At 33.4% G+C, this 19,298-nt stretch overlaps 2 protein-coding genes across 2 annotated transcripts; both read left to right on the top strand.

Moving 5' to 3' along the window:
* Positions 1-5,047: 5,047 nt before the first annotated feature.
* Positions 5,048-6,651, top strand: MAKR1 (membrane-associated kinase regulator). Its single transcript, XM_059598936.2, has one exon. It carries the CDS (start codon positions 5,377-5,379, stop codon positions 6,352-6,354), a length of 978 nt encoding a protein of 325 aa, XP_059454919.1. The 5' UTR covers positions 5,048-5,376; the 3' UTR covers positions 6,355-6,651.
* Positions 6,652-17,905: 11,254 nt separating this feature from the next.
* Positions 17,906-18,853, top strand: LOC132167198 (uncharacterized). The gene has a single exon (XM_059578106.2). The coding sequence runs from the start codon at positions 17,934-17,936 to the stop codon at positions 18,639-18,641; it is 708 nt and encodes a 235-aa protein (XP_059434089.2). The 5' UTR covers positions 17,906-17,933; the 3' UTR covers positions 18,642-18,853.
* The last annotated feature ends 445 nt before the right edge of the window (positions 18,854-19,298 follow it).

Genomic DNA, 19,298 nt, shown 5'->3' with positions numbered 1-19,298 from the left:
GTACCCCAAACTCTGTTCTATACAATTAATATGTTACCTCTAAACCAGGTAACCATCTATTGACAGCTCAATAATGATCAACATCAGGCTTTTATAGACTGGATCTTTGGTCAAACATGCACAACAGAATGTACTCATACCAAAATTCTCTAAACATCAAGTCTTAAAAGTATTTTTTGGTGCCATTTTTCTTTCCAAATTTCCACACAAGTTTAAGCTTCTCTCCAAACATTGGCTTTTCAATGCCATGGACAGCTCTTGGCATCTTGATGACATGGTCAGTAGTGTACCACCTACTTAGGGTAGGTCGGTTTGACCAGAATGCTCTCTAGGCTCGTACGTCGTACCGAAAGTTATAAAGGGTCGGTTGGACCAGATGCCCACATGCTTTTACAACAAACTAATTCCCATCAAATCATGTGCTATGCCTTGTCAATTATGCTAATGTCCCGTTTGATTTGTAGAATAGGTTTTTAGATTAGATTAGTTAATACTTGATATAATTAGTTTTTTTTTGTTTAGTAACACTCTTCTTGGTTTATTTTCATAGGATTACTAATCTTATACACACAGGATTAGTTATGCCACTTCATTTGATTCGCGGAATGTCTAGTCCATCATAAAATAATTAGCTACTACAGAGAATAGAAAAGTGTGAAATAGATTAGCTATTCTTATTTATTTATTTGGTTGTAATGCTGGAATAGACTAGCTAATCTTATTCCTTCGTTTGATACAATACAATATGTTGGTGATTTGAATCATATTGTGATCAAATTTCCTAAAATACCCTTATAATACAAATATAATTTATATTATTAAGGACTTTCATTATTTTTTATTTTTTTTTTAAATATAAACAACTTTACTATTTTTTTTTTTAATTATGTCAGGTTTGTAGCCTTTTTTTTTTTTTTTTTTTTTTGCAATTATGCTACAAAATTATTTATATTAAAAAATATATATATAGTTTGAGGAAACAGAATCAAACCCAATCTTGAAATCAAAAAAATATAGTTGGAGAATGTAAAGAGAATCAAAAGAAATCAGAAAGCATATTATATATTTGTATTTTATAAAAATCTTTTAGATTTTGTTTCTCCATCAAAGAAAAAAAAAAACTGAGAAAAAACAGATTCGGAGAAACAAAATTAAAAAAAAGAAAGAAAAAAAAGAAAGAAAGAAGAAGTACGTAAATAAAAAAACAGAGAAACAAAGAGAAGAAAATCAGAGAAAAACAGTACAGAGAATCAAAAGAAATAAAAAAACATAATTAAAAAAAAAAAAAAACTGAGAAACGGTACAGAGAAGGGAGACGACATAGAGAAAAAAAAAAAAAAAAATCCATTTGCACTTGCAGAAAAACTGTACGAGAAGAATTAGAGAGAAAATAGAAAGAGAAATAGAAAAAGAGAGAACGAAATATAGAGATGGAGAAAAGAGAAACGGAGATATATATATATATATATATATATATATATATATATATATATATAGAGAGAGAGAGAGAGAGAGAGAGAGAGAGATAAATATAAAAGAATCAGAGAGAGAGAGAACGAAATTTAATCCTACAAGTGGGGTTTTTTGTGGCAATTTACACAATTAATTTAGGCCCCGTTTGGTTTGCGGAATAGACCTTTGGATTAGACTAGCTAACACTAGGTATAGCTAGTCATTTGTTTGGTAACACTCTATTCCTGGGAATAGTCTATTCCCATGGGACTACTAATCTCATACACACAGAGTTAGCCTATGCCACTCAAATTACTTGTGGGATTAAATTACTTGTGTAAATTGCCACAAAAAACCCCACTTGTGGGATTAAATTTCGTTATCTCTCTGATTCTTCTATATTTCTCTCTCTCTCTCTCTCTATATATATATATATATTTCCGTTTCTCTTTTCTCCGTCTCTTTATATCGTTCTCTCTCTTTCTATTTTCTCTCTGATTCTTCTGGTACAGTTTTTCTGCAAATGCAAACGAAATTTTTTTTTCTCTATGCCGTCTCCCTTCTCATTTTTTTTTTTATTTTTTTTTATAAATTCTGATTTTTTATTTCTTTTGATTATCTGTACCGTTTCTCTATGATTTTCTTCTCTCTGTTTCTCTGTTTTTTTTTTTTTAATTTATGTACCTTTTTTTATTTATTATTATTATGTTTCTCCGAATCTCTTTTTTCTCAGTTTTTTATTTTTTTTCTTTGACGGAAAAGCACAATCTGCAAGGTTTTTATAAAATACAAATATATAATCTGTTTTTTTATTTCTTTTGATTCTCTGTACATTCTCCAACTATATTTTTTTGATTTCAAGATTGAGTTTCCAACTATATATTTTTTTTTTATATAAATAATTTTGTAGCATAATTGCAAAAAAAAAAAAAGAAAAAAAAAAAGGCCACATACCTGACATAATTAAAAACAAAAAAGAAAAAGAAATTATTGTAAAGTTGTTTATGTTTATTTTTTATTTTTTTAAAAAAATGAAAGTCCTTAATAATATAAATTATATTTGTATTATATGGGTATTTTAGGAAATTTGATCACAATATGATTCAATTCACCAACCTATTGCATTGTATCAAACGAAGGAATATGATTAGTTAGTCTATTCCAGCGTTATAACCAAACAAAAGAATATTAATAGTTAATCTATTCCACACTCTTCTATTCCCAGTAGTGGCTAATCCTTTTCCAATGGACTAGACATTCCGTGAACCAAACGAGACCTTAATCCCACAGGAAAGGATTAGCTAAGCCACTCATTTTTTAGTGGCTTAGCTAACCCTGTGTGTATAGAATTAGTAGTCCCATAGGAATAGACTATTCCCAGTAATAGAGTGTTACCAAACAAAGGACTAGCTATACCTAGTATTAGCTAGTCCAATCCAAGGGTCTATTCCGCAAGCCAAACAGGGCCTAAAAAATGAGTGGCTTAGCTAATAATTTTCTATGAGATTAAATTAATTGTGTAAATTGCCACAAAAAATCCCACTTGTGTGATTAAATTCCGTTCTCTCTCTGATTCTTCTCTCTCTCTCTCTCTCTCTCTCTCTATATATATATATATATATATATATATATATATATATATATATATCTATTTCTCTTTTATCCGTCTCTATATTTCGTTCTCTCTCTTTTTCTATATCTCTTTTTATTTTCTCTTTGATTCTTCCGATACAATTTTTCTACAATTGCAAACAATTTTTTTTTTTTTTGTTTCCCTATGCCGTCTCCCTTCTCTATACCATTTCTCAGTTTTTTTTTTTTTTTTTTTTAATTTTTTTAATTTTTTTTTAATTTTTTAATTTTTAATTTTATTTTTAATTCTGTTTTTTGATTTCTTTTGATTCTCTGTACCGCTTCTCTCTGATTTTCTTCTCTCTGTTTCTCTGTTTTTTTATTTATGTACCATTTTTTTTTTCTCCGTCTCTCTTTTTTCTCAATTTTTTTTTATTTGACAGATAAACATAATCTGTAAGGTTTTTATAAAATACAAATATATAATCTGTTTTTTGATTTCTTTTGATTCTTTGTACATTCTCCAACTATATTTTTTTGATTTCAAGATTGAGTTTGATTCTGTTTTCTCTGACTATATTTTTTTTTTTATATATATATAAATAATTTTGTAGCATAATTGCAAAAAAAAAAAAAAAAAAAAAAGGCCACACACTTGACATAATTAAAAACAAAAAAGAAAAAGAAATTATAGTAAAGTTGTTTATGTTTAAAAAAAAAAAAATGAAAGTCCTTAATAATATAAATTGTATTTGAATTATAAAGGTATTTTATGAAATTTGATCATAATATGATATCATTCACCAACATATTGCCGTACCAAACGAAGGAATAGGATTAGCTAGTCTATTTCGACATTACAACCAAACAAATGAACTATTCATCTACACTCTTCTATTCCCAGTAATAACTAATCATTTTCCAATAGACTAGGCATTCTGCGAACCAAATGAAACCTAAAAGGATTTGTGGTTCGATAAATATCCTTTACGCACTTGTGCAAACAATTTATCATTCAATTTATTATATCCTCACTCTCAAGCAAGGGGAAATAAAGTCCCTTAAAGACTTCATGGCCCGCATGCAGCTCCTTCACATGAAAGGGATTTGCCCCAAGAACTCCCTCCAACCTTCAACAATTCATGTATACAATATATATAACAGTTGGCTACTTGATTTCGATGTATTTAAGGTACAAATGATAATTAGTTAACTATTAGATTTTGGATAACTAAAGAGACTGCATGCTTATGTTGGGATTATCGTGAAGGCTTGAGAATCTAATCTCACTTGTAATACAATAACTGTCCCACCTAAATTAATTAATCTTCCTTATTTTTCTTCTCCCTCACGTGAAGTCTTTTTAATTTCCTCGATATATACTGAGATAATTTGCACATCGTTATTTTAGAAGGCTAATTAAAGCTGTACGTAGACTAAATCGATAAAATTCCAAAATTAATATTAAAATAAATTAATTAGTCTCCCTTATATGCAAAGCATCTAAGTTAATGCTGGGGATCCACGGGTGAAAGCATCGATCTGATCTCCCATTTAATTGATTTCACATAAAACCATCCGAAACTTTCTCATCAAGTTCTGTAACGATCTAAAAAAATTATATATATGAAGAACAGTGGAGAATTAAAGAGGCTAATTAGTAATAAACTAGCTAGAAAGTCACGTTGACCCACATCCATGCATGCAATATATATAATAATAAAAGTCACCACTTACTAATTATCAGTAATCATCATAAAAATTCACATTTTGTAGAGCCTAAACAGCTGTGTAAACTGTAAAGTGCCTAAACTCACCAAAAGATTATAAAAAATATTCTTGTTTGATCTGAGCCAGCACATTGCTCACACTAATCAGTAATTAGAGCACCCTCCCCTTGCTTTTGTGCCATATTATCCCTACTTAATTAAATATTAATCTCAACCTTTTTAACCCATGATCTCAGCCCCACCTTTCACGTTTGAGGCACGTGAGACCTAACTCTATGTAATCACGACACATGACTCTATCACACACATAGCACAGCCCACACACACACAGAGGGAGAGAGAGAAACGTTTCAAAATCAATCCCATGTGAATATGTGACCCATTTGAGAACCCAGATCCAAAAATCTCCAAGACCAGCAATATAAAACGTACGAAAGTAACAAAACACGAAGACTGGTGGCACGTCGTGTCCAAGCCCCCACCTCTGCGCGTGGGGCAGCAACAGAGTAGTACGCTACTCAAAACCATTATAAGAAACGCCCATCTGGTCCCTCTCAAACTTTGCTCTCAAAAAATCCATCGTCTCTACAAAACGCAGGCTGATAATGTCGTAGCATCAACGATGGGGAGGAGAACAGAGAGAGTCACGAAATCCCACACTCTCCCACCCTCGCCATCCCACTCTTTCTCGTCCTCATCATCCTCGGACTTCGAGTTCACCATTTCCGTTTCCCCTCGCAAATCCTCCACCGCTCTCTGCCCGGCCGACGAGCTCTTCTACAAGGGCCAACTGTTGCCTCTCCACCTCTCCCCACGCCTCTCCATGGTCCGCACGCTCCTCGCCTCCTCCAGCACGTCCTCCGCCTCCGACACGACGGCCTCGCGCGACTCCACCGGCAGCTCCAACGACTCCCACTCGTCCTTCAACAGCGACCTCGCGTTGCTCGCCGAGTGCGACTCGTCCCGGCCCAGCTCGGCCACCGAGGACGACGAGTTCAAGCGCCTTCACAACAACCACAACACACAGATCAAGAAGAGCAAGTACTTCTCACTCTCGCGATTCTCATCGGTATTCCGAAAAGAACCCAAGAACCGCGACGCCGACAACGTATCCGGATCGTCCGTTAAAAGAGTGAGCTCGACGGCTAAAGAGGTTATTAGGAAGTACTTGAAGAAAGTCAAGCCGTTATATGAAAAGCTGTCGCAAAAGCAGCAGCAGCAGCAAAAACTGGGAGCAGTTACGACGACTACTATGCCTTTGTCAGTGAAAGCGGAGAGATCTGCGAAAGACACGGAAATATCTGGCAAAAGCGCGAGCAAAGAGAATGGCGGTGGGTTTTCTCACTCTTTCTCGGGAAATTTGAGGTACCCACGAAGGAGAAGCTGCGTCTCGAGCTGCCCGTCGTCGATGCGGTCCTCGCCGAGTCACTCCGGCGTGCTTAGTCGGAATGGGTTTATGAGTACGGGTAGGGTCGGAGGGGTGTACCACGCCGACGCGTCGTCGATGGAGGAGTTGCAGAGCGCGATTCAAGGCGCCATTGCTCATTGCAAGAATTCAATGATCCAGAGCAAGACTATGGTGGTCAGTAATGAGATTTGAAATTTGAGAATAAATATTAACTGATATTTAATTCAGGTTCCTTCTTGTATCGGTGTTCAAGAAAAAAAAAAAGAAAAAAAGTATTTAACCTTTTTTCTTTTTCTTTTTCTCTTTCACGCCTGAGACGTAAAAGATGCATGTGAATGTGATGGCACTCTCATTTTGGCATCAAAATCCAAGTCTATGACTGTGACTGACTGTTTGTCATTGGAACTCGAAACCTTTCTAGGTTTTGATTCTCTCTTTTCTTTTCTTTTTTCTTTCTGAGTTTGATAACAACTGCTGAACCTTTTTATTTATTTATTTATTTTTCGAATCTTTTCTTCTTACGGCATAGTTGTTGGGTTGGCTGAAGCTCCAATCTCCAGGCTGAATTTATTTAGATTTATCTGTATGTTAATATAGGATGTGCATATTAAATTTCTCTTCCCTATTAGAAAAAGAAAAAGAAAAAGAAAATCCTTTCCTCTTTGCTCCTTCAGTCCTTTGGAAATGTTCGTGTATTTTGTGTGCCTTTTCTATGTGGATCTTGAATTTCAGAGAGTTTCTGATGCCCTTTTTGAGAAAAAGACAAATGTGGGGTTTCTGGTGCCCGGAAGCAGCCTCCATGTGCTTCAGCATTAATGAACCTTCAGCTTTTCTCGTCGGATAAGACGGTGGTATTATTGTACGGGGGCTGCTGCCATGAACTTTCCATTTATAACATCTTCAACATTGAATTTGAATTTTAAAATAATGTTAGGTATAGAGCGGCGCTATCTGTTAAGGTTGCTACTAGTCCAAATTATTGATCTTTTATATTATCTCCACCACAAGATATATATATATATATATATATATATATAATTTTCCATTAATTTTTTGCTTAATTGCTTGAGTTTAAACTAACAAAAGTATCTTTGCACATTTGTATTTTTTTATTTAGTGTAATGTGAACCTCAATTGACGGTGATGGGTGGGACTAGTGCAAGTCCCAATGTGTTAAGGACAAAATTTTCTTTGAAATTTGTTTGGAAGTAATTCTTGAAAATGCACGTGATATTTGAGAAGTACTACATTATCAAATTTTGTCCTTCAAAGGTTTTTGAAAAATATGTCATCACACTCTTCATGATATAAAATAAATGCATGAAAACAAATAATAAATGATAAAAAATATGATCATGTTATATATTTTATGTCTTCCTGATATAAAATAAATACATGAAAACACATAATAAACACCAAAAAATATGATCGTGTTATATATTTTATGATCTTTGCTTTGCGTTGCGCTTTGCGCCATTAAGTAATGAATCTATACATTAATATAGTGAATAATTATAAATACCTATCTCTTATATTATTTTTAGAAATGGTTATTACTTCTCTAGATTTTTTTTCTTCATTTGTAAGACTACAGTAAATAAAATAATCAGTCACCTCTTGGCACAATCGATCATTTTTTGTCGTTGAGACGCAAAAGAATTTCAACACGTAACCTCTTTGGTCTAACCATTGACGTGTTAGAAGTGCATGATGGGACGTGAATACACGCGCATTTAGGGAAGTGATAATGATGCGGTACTAGTACGGCCAAGTTCATGATTGTGTGTGTATTCTCCAAAAAAAAAAAAAAAAAAAAGTTCATGATTGTGTGACGCAATCGTAACCATTCATTTGGCATTGTCGTTTAGCTGCTCCGATTAGTTTCTGTCGGTTCAGATAATCAGGATGGATAGCCTGAACAAATCATCATCATAAGATCAGATTGATCTGAGACCGGGTCCCGGACAAATGACACAGCGGGGGTTCGGGAAAATGCAGCATTGAAATTTAGCCACGTAATCAGTGGGACGTACTTTCTGCGGTTTGGGTGTTACTTGCGGTGGACCAATCATATGCTGATCTTTCTTGGTCTGTCCACATCCCTGTGCCCCCACCAAACTTTAGTGCGACCCGGGACATTTGTGTCCTTGGCGGGTCTTGACTGGGTAACGTGCTGCGTGTCGCTTTACCTTATCATTATACTGTTTCTTTGGACTGTGTCCTATTAAACGTGACATTTAACCATTCATAATTATATATATATATATATATACTTCAACATATTTTTGTGGAAAAATAGGAAATGCGTAAGATTTTGTTTTACATTGGGGCAAAACCAAGACAGAAATGATTAATTAGAAAAGGAAAAAGGAAATTAATTGTGAGATGTTACAAAACCATAATAAAGGTGGAATTTCTGAACAATTATTTTGTTTAGCAATTAGCAGATGTTAACGTCAAAGTTTGGAAGTCTCTCAGCCAGTTGCGGATGAAAAAGGGGTTCCACATGGAGGAGGCAGAGACAGTTCACATGCCTGCAATTGACGTGGTCCACTGTCTTCTCTGATGGGTTTTCACGTGCTTGAGTAATACTGTATATCGTTAAAAAGCGGCGTTTGAGGACCGTCTGATTTCCTCCAAATCACATGCCACTGGTAAATGCTCTCTCCTCTTACTATGAAGCTTGGCCGGACTGTTTAGTTTATGGAATAGATCTTATAATTGAATAGCTATTTAGCTATTTATTTTTCTAACGAAATACTCAATCTACAAACTAAACGAGGCCTAAAGGTGTTGGGTCTGTTGACAATCGACAGTTAAATTGAATTAATACACAAAAAAAGAAAAAAAAAATCCAATGAAATAATTGACCTATAAACTAGTAATCAACTTATTTCAATGTGCAAATTCATCCAATAAAAAAGTGTAAAAGACATTGTGAAAACCAAAGAAAAGATGTTCGCTGCGATTTTAATTTTAGAATTAGTTACTGCTTTTAATGTAGCATAGATAACAAGTGATAGTCGCTGATTGATTTGACGTGATATACCGTTTAATTATTAAACAAAAAGATCAACCGAGTTTATCATATGTTCACAAGTAATATTTACAATACTTTTTAACTAGAAGAGGCAGTTTAATTTTGCATTAAATCACATGTCCTGTAAAAGGATTTAATGGTTCAAATCTAATTGTCCGACAGAAACCAAAAAGAAAGAGAGGGAGAGATAATGGAACCTGCTTTCTATTAATCGACTTAATTTGGGTTCAAAGAAACCAAAGTTCTCAAACCCAAATCAACCAAATATGGTAATTAAAGTTGATTTTGTTCCCTGGTCACCTGTCACCTGTCACCTATTATAATTGAAGAAATTACCCAATGGCTTAATTGGGTGAGACCAAACATCATAATTAATCTTTCTTTCAAAGGTTTTAATTAGCTCATAATAGTGCAACTCCACAAGTAGACACCAGATGAATTGCTACTCGAGAGTTGCATTAAGATGTTTTAAACTGTCTCCATTTGTCACATTCTTGTCCTAATTTCCCCCCCATAATCATAATCCAGCATTAGAAAAAAGCAGCAATCCAATCAATAATTCTGTCCCTGTGGTAATTGTATTATAACATGTTTGGAAGCATTAGAGATCTTTGGGCGAGACAGCAAGAATGGTCAACTGCTCAAATCCTTGACATTCTTGAAAATGTGCCTGGTTAATGCTAATGGTGATACATTGAGTACGTTGTACAATGAGATTCCTACATTAAGGTTGTTCCAAGGTAATCATGATTGTCCTCTTTTCCAATGGCTCGGATATCTCAGAGACTTGCATTGTATCGAAGGTGCTTGCTTTGTAAAATCTATAATAAATATGTCAGAAACTAGAAAATATATAAATGTACAAGTCAACTTCTTGATTTTGTTGAATCCGGTGTGGTACAAATAATATTATTAGGAGGGACGAAAATATAATTTTTTATTGAAAGATTTGAAATCATTAATGAAAAATATATTAAAATATAGTGACCAAAGTATAAATAAAAAATATATTATAATTGAAAAATAAATTAGTATATAAAAATAAAATTAGTATATATTTAATATTAATAAAAAAATAAAATAATTTTTTCTTAATAAATTTCAATTTTAATTCAAACACTTATCAAAATAGAATCCGACTTTCTGTCATAGCCGTGTCGCTTCAGCTTCTATGTTGCCTCTGATGCGTTAAAAATGACTTCACTCGGCACCGGGAGTCTGTTGGTTATGCTTAACTTTTTTAATGACAAATTTGAATATATTGTTGCTTATGATATATTTTAGTTGCTTAACGTTTGAAGTAATTCTATAAGTCACTCTTGTGTCACTCTAAGAGCCTGTTTGAAATTGCGTTTATGAACCTTAAAAGTACGTTTAACACCTTAAAAACTCGTTTGAAAAAAAAAAATCCGTTTAGTAAAAAAATTCAAAGCGCTTTTGAATGTCAAAAAGCTTAAAAATTGCCAAAACACACTTATGACAAAAACTTAAAAATGAAAATTTTTGCCTAAAAGCGTTTTTTTTTACTTAAAATCTCTATTTATTAAACGCAATCCCAAACAGGTTCTAAAAATGATATGTCTTTTAAAATCACAATTTAATCAAAATTTAATAATGATCAATTATAAGACCAGTGGTGATTTAAAAAGCCTTACCATTCTTAGATTGACACAATAGTGACTTAGAGCATCTCCAGCAATAAGAGGTATTCTACCTAGTCAAAAAGCACAATTATCTATTTTAGCTACTGATTTTTTAATATCAATTCCAACAGATTCTTTATATCATTCTCTATTTTTTTTTTAAATATTATTTTTTAATCTTTATTTTATTTTTTTCACTTTTCTCTCTCTCTCTCTCTCTCTCTCTCACTCTTCCCTCTCAACCCAAACCCAATCCTCCCATGACCAGCTATTCCCTCTCAACCCAAACCCCCCATGGCCAGCTCTGCAATTTTTTTGGGGGAGTTTTTAGTTATTCAAAAGACTTGAATTTATATCATAAATTCGTGAACAGAGAAAAGAGAAGAGAGAGAAACGTTGAGGGTGGAGAGAAGAGAGAAGAGAGAGAAACGTTGAGTGAGAGAGACAAGAGAGAAAATAATGAGGAATAATATTATATTCAACAATCTAGTGTGCTACAGTGAATAACAATATGAAGCTATTCACTGTAGCAGTTAAGGTATAATAGCTAATATGAAGCTATTCTGTTAGAGCAAAAAAAAAAAAAAAGGGCAAAAATAGCTAAATGTAGCTAATATCTTCATTTTAGCTACACTACTGGAGATGCTCTTATAACATTATTTGTTTGGGTGTAAGGTGATTTTTGTTATAATATGGTCAAGGGTGTAGGGTATTTTTTTTAAATGGGTAAGGGCTAAGCTTGATTATTTTGGCCAAAATTTATAGATAATACAATAAATAGGTTTCAACAGGAGAGACTTGGTAGAAGAATTGGACAAAGATTCTGGATCTACTAAGGTTGAAGACAAGCAAGTCGTTTATCAGGCTGCACATGATGTGTGTAATTTAATTATTCTATAGTGGATGAATTATTTGAATTTGGTTGCTCTATAGTAATTTTACCTTTGAAGAGTTATTTAAAGGATCTCTACTTCACACCAAATTGTTGTGTTTGATAGTTTCCTATTTTGGTTGATTATTGTGTGATTGCTAAATTGTTAATTGATTTAATATTTTGAAAAACACATATTCATATTCACCCCTTCTAATTAAGTATTGTTTGAAAAACATAAGGCCTGTTGCGGGCTCACAAGAAGCTCCTATCTCCTTTCATGCTTTAGAATTTGGCCCAAGTATCATTCACATCTACCCATGCTTTGGTATCACCAATGAGGAATTATATAAATATTTTTTAATATTATGATAGATATATCTTTTTTAATATTAAGAATATACGAACTTAAACAAAACCAAAAAAAAAAACAATAAAAAAAAGTTTCACCCCAAAGACTAAAAGAAGGTCTAATTTATTAGGAACTTGGGATTATAGGTGTTAAGTCAACCATGTGGCTTTAAATGAACAATCTTATAGCTGCTAAGTCAACCATTAGGCTTTAAATGAATCGATTGTTCATAAATCGCTAGTAAAAATTTAATAACTCGGGTTTTAATAAAAAAAAAGTCAGCTTTGAACATAAATTTAGGCTCATTTATGAAACAAGACAAATTTGTATAAGTTCGACTCAACTCGTATAACTTATGTGTGTCTAAATTATCACTTTTACCTTTACATTTTTTACCATTTCTTATCATTTAGATATGAGGAATGCTACGATTACAAACATAGTTTACAAAAAAAAATTTACAAACTGATGTGACATAACATGATTGGATATGAGATAAATTCAAATTGTGAGAAACCCAATCATTTTGTGCCACATTAGTTTGTAATTTTTTTTTTTTTTGGTAAATGTATTTGTAAACCTAACATTTTCCTTTAGACATTCATTCAACCTACCTAATACGCTCTTAGATTTTACAAATTTAATGGTAAATATGTTCTAAGTGGTGAATATAGTGTCATGTTATTTAATTTCTTTGGAAATAATATGACACCATTAAAGACAATAAAAAAATTATTGACCATAAAATAGATTATATTGCTACATTAAAAGGTCTCCCAAGAATTCCCTTAATTTATTTTTTCTAAGAAAAAAGGCAAGTGAAGGACCAACTGTAGTTATTCTATCTGAACGCAATCATAATAGTCAGAGGCGGACCCACGCTCGTCCCCCCAAAATTTTACAAATTTTCATAAATGTCCTTCAAATATACCAATTTTATAAATTTGTCTCCCCAAAAATCATATATTTGTCCCCCCAAAATATTATTTGTGTCTATTTTTACTTCTTTTTTTAGTTTTGCCCCCCAAAATAATATTTGTGTCCCTTTTAATTATTATTTTTTAGTTTTCAACCCCCCACCCCCCCCCCCCACCCCAAAAAAAAAAAAAAATTTGCCACCCTCTAATTTTTTTTTTAAAAAAATTTATTATTATTATTATTATTATTATTTTGCCCCTCTTTCAACATAAAAACACCTAAAATACCCAATTCATTTAGTTTCCCTCTATATTCTAGTTCACTTATAATCAAAAACTTAATTTGGTTTGGGATTCTCATTGAATATGTGAAAGACAAAGTTAAATGATTTTGGTTCTTTGAGTAGCTTCTAACTGCTAGCAATCAGTTTTTTGAGTGGTAATTTTGAGTCATTTAAGTTTACAATATTTGTTTTGACAGGACAAGTTAAATGGTTTACTAATTTATAATTGCAAAATTGTTTGGCTCGACTCTTGTCTCTTAGCATTGTTGCTATTTGGGGCTCTGGATGATTGTTATGAAAAAAAGTTCACACTCAAAGATACATTTTTCTTGGACCCTATAGATTGTATTTAGTCTATTTTGCTAGTTTTTTTTTTTTTTTTTTTTTCCTAAGCTATTAATTTGCTAATTGTTTATACTATTGTGTATTTACGATGACATGAGATTAAATGTAAGACTTTTATGCTTTATTTTATATAAACAGGATCAACCACATATAAAAAGATTATATGTATCTATGTGATTTTAAAGTTACATAAGTCGATCTATTTTTTTAAAAAAAAAATCATCCCCCACACTATAAATCCTAATTCTACTCTTAAATAGTAAGAACCGTATGCGTACTTTCAAACCCGATTGAGCTCAATCGCCTGGGCTGCTTTTTTTTCTTTGTAACAAGCCCTGACTTGTTTTAATTAACAAGAAGTTGGGCAATGCATGGTCAAAGCACTCTCTGTCTTGTCTCTGTCTCCATCTCTCTCAACACCAGTACTACACCAGAGAGTTTATTAATGTAATGTTTTAAAGAATAAAATAGTGATAAATTTACCAGCTGGTATTTGCATGAAACCAGACCCACCACTCTCCCCCAAATACGTGTTGAAAATAATAGAATGGGCAATGGTCCCCCACTCTTGTACAGCTGAAGCCACATCAATGTTCCTTGGAGTCTTTCCCAGGTCTCTCAAATTGAGCACAGTTGAGGCTGCTGAGCTATCTTCTTTTCCATCCTCAAAAGATCAAGAGGGGACTCTTTTGTGTTGTCCCCTTCCGCCTAAAAAGTAACAGAATTAGCTCAAACCCCTTACTCTTTTGTCTCTTTAACAAGACCAACTGTTTGCTCATGTCATTGGGGGTACTATGCCTTTCAGTCTCTAGGACACCACAAAACCCACCCCCTCCCCCCCCCCCCCCCCCCCCCAGGGCCCCACCTTATTACTTCATTTCAGAATTGCATTTTGACCGATCCTCAATATTCCTTTCCAGCTCCACTTTACAAACCCTACGGCTGTGTTTGGCAATGGTATGAAAAAAAGGAAGTGAAATGATTTTATAACAGATTTGATTAATATATATATATAAAAAAAGGGTAAAAATATTTTGTATAAAAAAGTAAAAAATTTATTTTGTAATGATTTTTTTATTATTTAAATAGTAATTAAAAGTGATTGATGTAATATAAAAAGTAAGAATGTTAGAGTTGATTTTGAGAATAATTTTTCTTTTAATATATTTTTGAGTCCAATCCAGTCCGACCCTTTGTCAAAACACAGTTTCTTTTATTATGTCACAAACCCTTGTAATTTTATTTATTTATTTTTAAATAGTAGTAGAAATTAAGGGAACCACAACCCCTCAAAGGCTCAAATGCTTTTCTTAAAAGCTTTTTCATAAAGGTTTTGTTAAAGCTATGGTGGCACTTTGTTTTGGGGTGTGCTTTTTTATTTTTTATTTAAAAAAATATTTTGATGTGACTTAAATGTGAAAATGTTTTGTGCATGTTAATGTTTTTAATTAACAACGAACCATGATGCTCTAATGTATACCGCAAACTTTGTTACCAAATACATGCGAAAAAAGTTGAAAAGGTGAATTTTTTCTTTTCAAATAGAGTTATAATATGATCATTACTACTCTTTATCTGGTTGAAAAGGTAATTTTAGTGCCTCAAATATGTAGCTAATACTTTGTAGGCCTATAATTTTATTTCGATTATCCGTTAAAAGATCATTATTTATTTTTCAAGATCTCTAACTCCTCCTAATTACTCTTTTTTTTTGGGGACTTCTCATAATTCCTCCTTTCCAAATTAAAAAGCTATTTTCTTAACAAAAAACTTGTTTTCAATATGGATTTTTGTTTTTTTAAAGGAAGAATATCAGTCTACTGCATCCTTCATGTATGAATCAAGTCTCTCTCTCTCTTAATTTGAGATTAGTGGTATGTTAATCAAGGAGAGGGTTTTTCTTTGGGTATTTTGTATATATATTACATGTTCAATGTTTTTGTTTATTCAAGTTCGTTAATCTCTCTGACATTGTTGTCTTCCTCAATTATTGCATGTAGGATACTGTGCTTGCTACTAAATAATCAAAATACCACCCATTTATAATAATCCAAAGAATTACTCTATGTTTATTAGCTGTCTAGACTTAATTAGTGCTGTCCAAATCTTAATTGGAAGCTTTTCCAGGCAACCAACCAATATGATATCTACCACTTGAAAACATTGTCAATGACACAGAAACCCATCCTAAGATGGTAAAAATAACTTAATGCACCAACATTGATGAAGCTCTTCAAAAGGGCAACTTGGTCAGAAAGAGTATCTTTGCAGATATCATTGATTCAGCTTTCACATGGCAAGAGAAATTACTCTCATGTGCCCACATGCTTAGGCCTCCTACCATGTTATAATCCCTCCAAGCAAGGGAGTCAAACTAACAAAGCTTTTTCTCTTTGACCAATGCAAATTTAATAATCAACTGCCACCTAGCTAAAGGATAACCTAAACTTAAATCTTAGCCACCCTATCAATTAACTCATTTGATGACTTTCTTCCCACTAGATATGGCGTGCCTAATTTTTAGCTCTGATATCACTTGTCACAACATTAACTCTTTCAAACTTATAAACCGTAACACCTTTTTAACGGTCCGTCGTAATAAAGTAAGTTGAAAAAACCCCAAGCAAGAAAATGGATGCACTAACATGCAGTGGCTTTTGTGTAGTAGTAGTAATCTTTAGTAATTTTGCTACTCGAATTGCTAATAATTTAGATTTTCCTTTCTTATATTAGGGTTTTTCCATGAAAACCCAATTCACCAAACAGATCAGGACAACCCACATTGACCTTTTACTGACTCATTCATGCTGCTGTTTGCTTTTTTTCACCCATAATCAGTAAAAGCCTGAGGTGTGTCATTTACTTCTCACAGATTTTAAACCGTATAAACAAGAAACTCCATGCACCTCCTCGACAACATCATATTACCCTCTTTTATTTTTTCCTTTTCTCATTGTATTATACTTCTCCCTTCCCCCGCCCCTTGCCATAAATTAGGGAACTTTCCTTGATGCTCTTTTCTTTTTGGGTTAAATACTAAATTAATCCCTAGGGTTTCACAACTTTATTTTTTTCCCTCTGGGTTTTCATTTTTATCACAGGAGGTCCCTGTGGTTTTGATAAGTGACCAAATTAGTCCATCCGTTAGTTGACCGTTAAACTGGACACGTGGACCAATCAGACGTCGACACGTGGCACATATATTAATTTTTTTTTTTAATTTTTTTTTAATTAAAAAAAATGTTTTTTTTTAAAAAAAAAAAATTAAAAAAAATATATTAAAAAAAAAAAAAAAAAGAAAAAGAAAAATCGGAAAAAACTGGGGGTGGCCGAGCCACCCCCAAATTGCCAAGGGGGTGGCTCGGCCACCCCCAGTTTTTTCCGATTTTTTTTTTTTTTTTTTTAATATATTTTTTTTAATTTTTTTTTTAAAAAAAAACATTTTTTTAATTAAAAAAAAAAATTAATATATGTGCCACGTGTCGACGTCTGATTGGTCCACGTGTCCAGTTTAACGGTCAACTAACGGTCAACTAACGGATGGACTAATTTGGTCACTTATCAAAACCACAGGGACCTCCTGTGATAAAAATGAAAACCCAGGGGGGAAAAAATAAAGTTGTGAAACCCTAGGGACTAATTTAGTATTTAACCCTTTCTTTTTTCCTGGAATCTAGAAAAAAAGAAAAAAAGAACAAAAAAACACTATTTTAAATGGAAAAATGCTAGAGATAAAGACTTTTTTATAATTGTTTTACAATTTTGACACTACATGTAATTAGAAGATGTTGAGGTTGTTAAATGAGTACTGGTAAATGTATTACAGTTTTTACTATAAGTCATTTTACAAACTGATGTGACAGTATATAATTGGTGAAATGATTAAGAAAAAAACTTGACTTGTCAATTATACACTTTTAATTTTTTCCCTAATTATCAACTGGCATATCAATTTGTATGTGAAGAATTATAGTAAAAAAGTTTGTAATAGCATTTAAAATTGCATACAAAAGTAGTGTAAAAACCTCTTTTGTCTTTAGTTCCCAAGGTGTCCATGTGCTGTTCCTATATTCTAAACACAAACTAGCCTCTCTTGTTTCGCCTTCACCGGACCAATTCATTTTTTATAATCTGACCGTCCAAAAATTTTACTACAATTACAAAACAAAGAGATTAAAAATAAAAAGAAGACACAAAAGCATCTCCTTTCCTTTATAAATCACAAATCTCATGCATCTGATCAAACACAACTCACTAGCCAACCACACAAGACACAACAACCTTATTATTCCCCTTCTCCCTGGATCCACACAACCAGGATGGTCTCCTTAGAAACTGTTCAAACCACCTCTACAGCCAATGAACCACATACAAGTCCCCGGATTTCTTTCTCTGCAGAATTCCTCGATGAACAGGATTTCATCTCCTTTAGCCCAAACTCTCAGGGTGAAAAAGCTAAAGAAAAGGAGATGGATAAAGCAAGAAATGCAGAATTTGAGTTCCTGTCAAGCAATGTAAGTAGCCATGCGATGTTGACTGCAGATGAGCTTTTCTTTGAAGGGAAGCTCCTTCCCTTTTGGCAAATGCAGCAGTCAGAAAAGCTCAACAAGATCAGTCTCAAAGGGAAAGACACCGAGGGAGTAAAGGAAGGAACCAAGGAGGAGAGTAACAGGGTAAGTTGGTTTGTTGATGATGACCCATCTCCGAGGCCACCAAAGTGCACCGTTTTGTGGAAAGAGCTATTAAGGTTGAAGAAGCAACGCGCTTCTTCTTTATCACCATCTTCTTCTTCCTCTTCCTCTTCCTCTTCTTCCAGCTCGCTTGCTGATATAGCTGCAAGAGATGAAGGGAAGGAAGGCAAGGGAAACAGAGAGAAGCATGTGAAGAGGATAAAGAAAGGATTGGAGAGGACAAGATCAGCGAGTATTAAAATAAGGCCCATGATTAATGTGCCCATTTGCACACAGATGAAGAGCAGTGGCTTACCACCTTTGTTTCCCCTCAAGAAGGGAAGATTAGAGAGGTGAGGATGAGAAAAGTGGCAGCTAAAGCCTACAGAGTTGTCCCTCTGATCTCTACAGAGTTGTTCTATATGTTCATCACTCTCATTTCTTTTATTTCATTACATATCTATCTCCTTTTGTGCTTAGATTAATGTTAATTATGGTGGGTTATTGTGGATCTGAAGAGTGACAATATGTAAATGCTGACTTCAATTTTTGTGAGAAATTTACATTAATTTTAGTTGCATTCCTTTTTTTTTTTTTTTTGGTTTGGCATGTCCAAACAAAAGGGGAAAGGAGAGAGGAATTCGAACTAGTGACCTCTGCTTTATAAGGCATAGTCTCCAGCCAATTGAGCTACCATTGGAGACATTTTTCTTCTTCTATTGCCTAGAAATAGAAGCACATTTTTCTGTCTCCCATGGATAGGGAACTAAGAAGTGAAAAGTCATCCCAGATGCAGGATACAGGGCCTGTATCAGACACACTGTGTACTTCATAGAAGAAAAGGGTCTAAAGACCATTTGGTCGGATTGTCCTTTATGAAAAATGTTGAACGGAGCTGAAAAAACTATGTTATTGTACATCTAATTATGCAGTTCCGAGTCTCTGTCTGGAATTAGAAATTTGTCTAATTCTTTTCATCCCAGTTATGAATGATTCCCTGATAGAGTCCCACGA

Source organism: Corylus avellana, chromosome 2, assembly GCF_965113065.1.
Source record: "Corylus avellana chromosome 2, dhCorAvel1.hap1.2, whole genome shotgun sequence".
NCBI classification, from domain to species: Eukaryota; Viridiplantae; Streptophyta; class Magnoliopsida; order Fagales; family Betulaceae; genus Corylus; species Corylus avellana.
The sequence above is the reverse complement of the archived record's forward strand: the minus strand, read 5'-3'. Positions and strand labels throughout refer to the sequence as shown.

Excerpts from the sequence above, each read along its gene's own strand:
- MAKR1 (XM_059598936.2), top strand. The coding sequence starts at position 5,377 with ATGGGGAGGAGAACAGAGAGAGTCACGAAATCCCACACTCTCCCACCC.
- LOC132167198 (XM_059578106.2), top strand. The coding sequence starts at position 17,934 with ATGGTCTCCTTAGAAACTGTTCAAACCACCTCTACAGCCAATGAACCA.